The following is an 8930-nucleotide window of genomic DNA, read 5'->3' on the forward strand; positions in this document are numbered from 1 at the left end:
TACATATTAAAAGAATATTTAAGCATATAAAATTATTGATAAATTATGTTTTTCCTTTACATTTATTGTAATTATATCTGGATTTATTGGTTTGTGTTTACATCTTCTTAATTCTTCCCATCTTGTCCCAAACTGTAGGTGTCCACTGGAACTGGGATAATGTCTCATTTTGTCAACCTCCACATAGTAGTGCCTGAGGCTTTCATTCTCGGCAGTGGGGAGCATCATGTGGATGTCGGCAGTGCTATATCACTTGTCTGTATCATAGAAAAGGTAATGACTGGGTGAAAGGTAATCCATTTCATGCATGCAACGATTTCAGAGAGTAAAAATCATTCGCCTTGATGGGGATTCAAACCAAAAAAAGCCAGATTGGGCTCTGGCTAAAAGCTTTAGCTAGTTAAGCTATCGAGGTGTCCTCTTAAACTCTAAAATTTTTCTAAAATGAAATCAATAAAAATTAAATTTAAATTAAACTCTCGGCAAGACATCAAGGGATCTGGGTTCGAATCCCGGTCAAGTGGTATGATTTTTACACCCTGACATTGTTGCATTGAAATGCATATGAAAAGATGACTCCGGTAAAAGTTACTGTTTTGGCATCTCTTAGTTTCTTGGAACATTTATGCATGTTCATATGTGTGATTGCATTTTGCATTTTCGGTATGAATATGCCCCATTCATTTTTTTGGTAACGTGTTACTCAACACAATTGCCTATCTCTTTTTAATTACCAATATGATATTAAAAAAAATTTATTCAAAGGGTCCAACCTCTTAGTAAAATCAATGGTTTTAACATTCTTCTAAGTAGTTTTCATCTCAATAACTAGTGACCACTAACTAACCGCTAACAGCTATAATACCTTCTAGCTCATTTGTCATTATCATCTAGATATATATCGGCATTCATCTTGATCTTTGATTCCTACTTGCTCAAGCTACTTCAATTTCTTTTATAAGAAATTGAGAGAAGGCAAGAAGCATGTGTACTGGTCAGAAGTTATGTGTCTAGATTCTCATTAGATGCTATGTGAGATGTGTGCATACATACCTATATTATATAGAGAATTTTAAAAGTTGGTGTATCTTCTTTGCTTGGTCACCATTTTGCCAACATTTTTAATGTATTTGACTCATCATTTTTCTTTCTTGACTGCCAATCAACAGATATTTTTTAGGTTTACCAGTTCAATAATGGCCTGAATGCTTCCTGTTACATTGGCTAGAGCAGTGTCGAAGCTCAGAGGTTCCTTAGTGCTATCTAAATAATTAATTATTCATATAGGATGTTGTGATTACAAATTAATTAATGCTCTACAATTTGTTACTTTGATTCACATTATATAATAATAATGCACTGTGGCATGCACTTTCTTCTAATTGTAAATCAGGTTGTTTTCAGTGGGGGGATGATGAAATTATGCTAAAATCTCTTATGAAGGTAATTCCTTTGCAGTTTTGCAATATGTTTTATACAGAACAGTGGCAAGTATAAACTAGTGAAGAAATGAAACTCCAAAATATAGCCCTTAAAAATTAACACGCATCCAAAAATTAGGAGAATGGACAGCAGTAATGATGTGACAACATTATGCACTTGGAAGGCATTATTCATTTATGCTAAGAAAACCTCTGATAAATGTTGATAATGACAAAAATACCTATATTGAAAGGACTCTCATAGTAGTCTGTAGGGTGTCTATTGCTTTCAAAACACAAAAAATCTTTTTCTCAAAATGCTTTTATTATGAAGTTAAACATCATCTGAAAACATGATTTTAGCCTCCTTACAATGAAATAAATAAATAGATAAAAATATATATTTTTTCCAAATCATAAACATCCCTTTTTCTCGATTGAATCAGTATAATAATATGTTTGAATCAAGACAATAATAATATAGATCATTGTTTGCTTTTGTGCCCCAAGACTGAAAAGGGTAAATGCACCATGGCTGTCATTTCCCCCCTCTTATGAATCACCAAGCCAAGTTTCCAAATAAATCTGGGGCAGTAAGGTTACCAGCCTCTTTTACCAGGTTTTTTCCTTATCAAGGATCATTATGATTTATTTACTTGGGAAGTGCCTGATAAAAAGATTGACTCTGCACTCATAATTCTTCCCTTCAGATTTGGATTAGTATTTTACGGTCAGTTTTTCCAATTTAGTGAATAACTTTCTGGTAGTTTGAAATGTCTGTGGTTCAAGGTATAGGTGTTGCAACTTTTTATGAGAGACCAAACCCCTTAAAATAATGGTCATTTTGTAAACATAGTATGTCTTTTCTGTCACCTTATGATGATGGGCAGCATTGAAACCATGGTTGTGTGAAGTATTAAACCTTCATATGGAAGTGTGAAGTTCCTTTTTACACCCTCATGGATATTTTGATTGATTTAAGGGACTATACAATTTGAGAAACTGGACACATGAGGTACGTTGCCATGTGAAGTCAATAAATGCATGGCTAAGAAAGTTGTCGCCATAATCCCAAATTAAGTCAATTTTTTCCTGCAAAAGATGTCGGAATAATAACTTATTCCTGTAAATGGAAAACTGAAGACGATTATGAATTTGGCTCAAATCCTGACGGCATATTTTTCAGTAGTTTTCTTTCAAAGAAGGGATTTGATGTGCCATGACACTATATGTCAACTGCTGTACTATCAATACAATATGAAATCCTCCACTGTTATTTTTAATACCATAGTTTTTGTTCTTCATACAAAATTGCTAAATTTTATCAAAAATGAATATTCCTTCCCTCCCTCTACAACATTTTTCTGCATTCTCAAATCCATTCCACCATTTTAGGTATCTCCCTAGCCTTTCTGTATCTCCAGCATCTGCCTGATTTGAATGTCTCCCTACAGGCATTTCTTCTTCTGTCTGCTCTGGCTAAAACTTCATTGATTGTTTTTCTTTACATACATTTTCTTTTTTCAATATTTTGCACACACATCCCAAGGATTCATTCAGGAATTCATCCAACATATGTATGCATCTTACATTATTACCTCATGCCTCTTACCACAATGGCCAAGTTTCTGAGCCGGTGAAAATTTCTTTACCTAATGCAATCCTTCTTTATATCTCCTCACTACTTAGCCCACCTTCTTCTAAAATGCCTCCTAAATGGGTGCACTGCAACACCTGTTCCGGTTTGTCTCCCTAATTTAATATTACTACAACTGTAAAATTTCTTCAGATTACCTTACTTTTCCTTTGATTTATTCTCATCCCATTCCTATGACAATGGCCTAAGTAATAATTTCAATCCCTTATCTGACTTGTAAATTAAACATATTTAGTTATGATTTACCTAATTTCATACGTATTTTTTTAAAAGTTTCCTATTGTTATCATATTGTTAAAGTCATTGTTTTTGTAGGTGCAAATGGACCAGTTTTCACTATTCAGGAGGTGATTGGTTACTTGGTTGGTTGGTGGTGTAACTAGCTTCAACAGAGCTCCCATTTGGGCATCATGCATATTTTGTACCACATTGGCAGGGCTTGTTAAGACATCAATGCAAATTGAGAAATAATGAAATAAAATGCGATACAGGAAATGAAAGTTTATTAGCTTGAGCTCTGAATTTCCTACAGTACTTGATGATTGCTGGAGTCATTTACAAACATTACTACTATCTGCAATTCTCACTATATTAATGAATCATAAAAAAAAACTTTTGTACTAAATGCTTTACAATATGCTGAAAAAGTCTTCCTGATGACATTTTATTTCAACTGAAAATGAGCTTCTCTTTTTTTCTACCTTTCAGTCACCAGCGCCACCCCAATATGTTTTCTGGTATCACAACGATAGGATGATCAACTATGACACATCTCGTGGAGGGATCACTGTGGAGACGGAGCCTGGGCCGAAAACGCACTCACGTCTCACTATCCGAGATGCCTCTGATGGTGATTCAGGGAATTACACATGCTCAGCCTCAAATACAGAACCTGCATCCATCTTCGTGTTTGTTTCAGAAGGTAAGAAATAAACCTTTGAAGGTAAGGGCAAATTTAAACAGATGAATGCACAATTAACCTTTATGCCTAAGAAAATGATCTTCAGACATGATGAATTTTTTCAGGCATTTTTTCATATTAATTTTACAAATAATTATATTCTTTAAAGCAACTGAGTTATTTCCAATTAATTTTAATTAAGAGAACATTTATAATTTGTTATGTTTTGGGAAAGAAAACTATTTTTTATAGCAAAATCAGAATTTCAATTGAATCCTATATGTACGTATTGAATTAATATTTGTTATGAAACAACATGAATACCCAGATATTCCTTATCTATTCATAATAAATAAGGAATATCCTGGTATTCATGTTGTTTTAGTGAAGTTTATTTAGTCATATGTCCTTATATATCTAATTTTTATCGTTAATCTTTTACTTAGAAACAATTGAAACATGTTATAACTTTTTACTTTATCACTAATTATAAATAATTGCTCTAAAAACCAATATATTAGGTTAACAACTATCACCCCATACTTTTCGCATCAGATGAAAGTATTTCCATGTCACCATGTATCATGGATTTACACACATAAATTCTGGCGGAGATGCACACATGGCAGGCAATATGATTTTTCTTGTTCAAAAAAAGTTAAAACAGGGAAGTGATTGCTATTAGGCTACATTACTAGCTATTTCTTTTGTCATGCTGGATATTTTAAGAAGAAAATATTCTTCTTACTTAAATGTGTTTTCTTAGATTATGGCTTTGGAGAATATGGCTTTTATTTGTTCAAAATCATCTAATCCTTCTCCTGTAAAAAACTGGAGTTATATATGATTGATAGGTCAGTAATAACTCAAAGTAGAAGAGCAAATTTATGTGTCTGATGACCCAATCAGGGCTCCTGCTTTCTTTATTATTAAAGTCACAGCTTCTGCTACCTTCTTTCCTGTAGTCCCAAAGCTTTGAGAGCCTGAAATCTATTACTTCAAATTTGTAGCTTATGATTTCTTTGGAAATAAGCACTTTTCATTTAGCAGGATTGTTCATTCAATTATTTTGCAATGTTCTATGGTGTCTTTGGAATTGTCCCTAGCCTTTGCAGCATTCACAGGTTTTTAATAAGGGTCAAGGAGTTTAACATGATTAATTCGACAGCCTTGAAAATGAAAGACTATAACTAATTATATTGCATTTTTATACAGTTTTTGATAGAAACCTTAAGCAGTTTTCTCTGTTGGTGCAGCATAATTTATTTGGAGAGATTGTTTTTTTTCCCATTCCCTCACAATGCTAAAATAAGAAAATTGATCTTTAGAGAATTTAATATTATTTTATGTCCCGGAAATTTGGCACTTTTCTCATAATCTTCATAGACCAGCTCCATACCTCAAGACTACTGCCAAATAGGAAGCAGTGTTCTAAATAAACTAGGCAGAGATATGTGATGGATTATATTAGATTTCTGACTTTTACCTACTGTTTTTATACTGTAATTTTAAATTCAATTTGAGTACTTACCATTTCCTTAAAGTTACAAACAACGTGTTCTACAAGAGATGAATGAAAATGAATGCACCAAGGTCTTTTAAATCCAGAAAACATTTTTAGTAAATAGCAGGAATGTTTTTTACTTTTTAGTCTCCGAGTATTAGGCTGCCATTCATGGACAGTCTTTGTGATCACCATTTTTGTTTCCCTTTTGCCTCATCTGTTGTTACAGCCGACAAGATGGCTGCCATCCTGCCCAGGAAGACAACATCTGGGTCTGGGGCGACTTCCTGGCTCCTGCCACGGGATCAGAAGCCTCGTATCATAGATCTATCTCTCCTCCTCTACAGCCTCCTGCCATTCCTCCTCTCCCCTGGGCTACTGAGGCATGTGAGGGCTGGCTGATGGGAAGGGGCAATTAATTATGCTGGTTCCCATCATTTGGTGTCGTTACTCAATGATGGAACTGGAAACAAATGATCACTATCAACAGACAGATGGTGTGAGAGTGAGAAAAATGAAATGGTGCAGGACAGGAGCCCATGTTGCTCAGCAGAGGGAGTAGGATGTTTGCAGCTGTATTCTCGGCTAGCCTCTCCTCCCTTGTGTTCTATTTTTCCCCCACCACCACCACCACTAAACTTTGTTGTAGTTTGCAGTTTCAAAAACTTATCCTTGCAGTAAAAGTTTACCATGATGACCACATATGATCATGCTGGAGAATAGGAGAAAATAGATGCAGGGAAAGTTGATAACATGCAGTGACCAGTTTGGGTAAAAGTGGCCCTCCCTCAGTGGAAGTGCACCAACGACTGTGTTTGAATCTTCCTTACATGGAGGAAGGGTCTACATCAGAAATCCCCCATGAAATGTGTCATCTCTCTTTGCGCACTTATTGATCTGAATGTGACGTCTTCATTGAGGCAGATTTTTCAGTTTTAAAACCTTTTTTTCAGTTTTTAAAACTTACCATGTGTTATTACTTGACAATGTTAGGGTGGTTGAAAGAGGCTGTGCAGGTTGCCACCCACCATGTTATATTATGTTGTTTGGACTTTGTTGGTTTGAAGTGAGTGCGGAATATTCACCGTTGTAAATGATCCATCTCTTCAGAATCCCCATGCATGCAAAACATTAGAGAGGGAAATCATTCAAAGCATTTGCAAGAAGTATTCTCTGTCAAATTTATGAGAGGGAGATGCAATTCATGCAAATGTTGTAAATTGAATTAACTGGCACAAGGTGAATGTAGAATATTCTGAATAGTTGTGTATGGGTGTGCATTGACGAATGCATGGACCAACAATGTACCTGAAAAACATTGGAAAAAGGTATATACAGAGAATTTTAGTTTCCTGTTTTCTCCTTAGAGAGGTGTTTATATTATGTTATCTTGGGAACTAGCTCAAGAGCAGAAATTAGGTCTGTTTTCACTATGATTGGTAATGAATGAATAAGTCAGACAAATTCTCCATTCCCAGTCCCCAGGCAAACAATCCCTCAAAGGAGGAATTTACTCAGATTAGCATCATTCTCAATAAACTTCAAACGTCAAAGAAGATGGTGCAGTAAAAGGAATGAGTAGGATGGACAGAAAGGAGTGAGAAAAATGTGTGTTTACGAGCAGAGTGGTGGTGGTTATTGAGTTGGAAGCAGGTTTGAATGGGGATGCAGAGTGTGGTTTTGGGCACTTCATTCTCTTAAAAGACATCCTTAGGGAATAATTTGATTGCATTTTACTTCCCTAATTAAATTCCCTTTTAGGCCCATAACCATTAGAAAAAAAAGAAGACGAAAAAAATTATTAAAATGGTAGTAGATTTTGGCAAACAAAAGGGAGTGGAAAACTTAAAAAAATATGACCATGAAATTCTTTCAGCATCTCCTTTCCTGATGTTCCATCCTTCCCCCCCACTCACCTTCTTAGCCGCATAATAATATACCTCTCCACTATTGTCCAACTATTTTCTTCTTTCAAGTTTTGTGAGTGACGTTATTAAGCAAGTGAAAGAGTGTTAATTGGGTATTTTTGCATGGATGTACATTTTCTTTAGAGAAATTGTAAGCTGTTTACAATGGCTCACTTAAAAAAGAATACCATCCCCTCGTAGGCAGTAGGTAGCATCTTAGTTAAATTATCTTTCCCAATTCTAGCAGCAGAAATCCACTACTATTTAAAGTAGAGTGCTTTATTTAAAAAAGAACTCTTTTCTGCATTTGCCTTTATGTATTATCAGTGGAATTTTTTATAAAAAAAGAAGAGTGCATACTCACAGTTTAGAGATTTTATAAGATAGCATGCTCAATATTAAAGATTCGGTCATGGGAATGCAGTTTTGATTGCAGTAAAAAGTTTTTATAGCTGGCATTATTTTTTCTCTTTTTTATTTGATATTTTGGAATGAAGATCTCAACTCAATCTGCAAAGTTAGGAGCGTCATCACATAGAGCGTCATAAGTTTTTTGCAATATTTTCAAACAGGACAACTTTGATGCATACAAATTTCGAGTGTAACCACTTTTTAACACCTTTGAGTAGTATCAAAAAATCAATTACTAATAAATTCAATCTAATATGCAGTTATTGTTTCCAATCAGAGGGCCAATGAATTGTTTCCAATAATATATATATATATATATATATATATATATATATATATATATATATATATATATATATATATATATATATATATATATATATATATGTTAAAATATGATGATGCCTCAACTATTAACTCCTATGAACCCAGATATTTATTGGTATAAACGTGGTAAAACCATTTGCCCAGGTTGGTTCAGGAACCCCCCCGACAATTTTATTTCATTTCAATTTGAAAGGCTCACTGATAAATACATTCACTTCATCTTTCATGAGTCCCCTGTGCTTCTTTCAAGCACTTGGCAGCGAGCACACAAAATGCCAGTGATGCTTTGAACTGCACTAACATTTTTCATTATCCATTACTTGTGTTGGTACACACACTTGCTACCTCATCATGTATGCTCCAGTAAACAGCATTATTTTTAATAAGAAAGGATAAAGATTGAGTTATAAATGGCCAACTAATATCATGGGAGCATTCATGTTAAATAACCAGTTTTGAGTAATGAAAAAACTCATTCAAGGTAAGAATACACATGTTGGATCATTAGCAATATTATAACTTTGAGTTTTCAGTGTTTGCAAATCATTCATATCTCAGAAGTGAAAACTGCTTGTGATCTTGGTGGACATTGGATCATTGAAACACCCTCCCGTTAATAATCTTGTTTCATCTGAGTACATTGCTGATGAACCACTCATGTACATTTAGCGTGTATTAATATCATTACTCAAGTAAAAAGAAAGGTATTTTCATTTTTTACAGAGCTAAGTTATCTTATCCAGTGTGACAGAATATTACCATACACCAGCACCTCCAGTCTCACAACTTCACTTGCCATATA

The 8930-nt window shown here is 34.4% G+C and overlaps 1 protein-coding gene across 1 annotated transcript in view; it reads left to right on the top strand.

Moving 5' to 3' along the window:
• The window catches only part of LOC139687203 (uncharacterized), a 270420-nt gene extending 262348 nt beyond the window's left edge, over positions 1-8072 (top strand). Inside the window, exons 6-8 of the mRNA XM_071584325.1 lie at positions 139-273; positions 3787-4000; positions 5713-8072. Of these exons, the coding sequence (XP_071440426.1) occupies positions 139-273; positions 3787-4000; positions 5713-5885 (522 nt within the window). The 3' untranslated portion in view covers positions 5886-8072. The remainder of the gene's footprint in view (positions 1-138; positions 274-3786; positions 4001-5712) is intronic.
• The last annotated feature ends 858 nt before the right edge of the window (positions 8073-8930 follow it).

This window comes from Hetaerina americana, unplaced genomic scaffold (genome assembly GCF_022747635.1).
Source record: "Hetaerina americana unplaced genomic scaffold, ioHetAmer1.1.p SCAF_18, whole genome shotgun sequence".
Classification (NCBI taxonomy): Eukaryota; Metazoa; Arthropoda; class Insecta; order Odonata; family Calopterygidae; genus Hetaerina; species Hetaerina americana.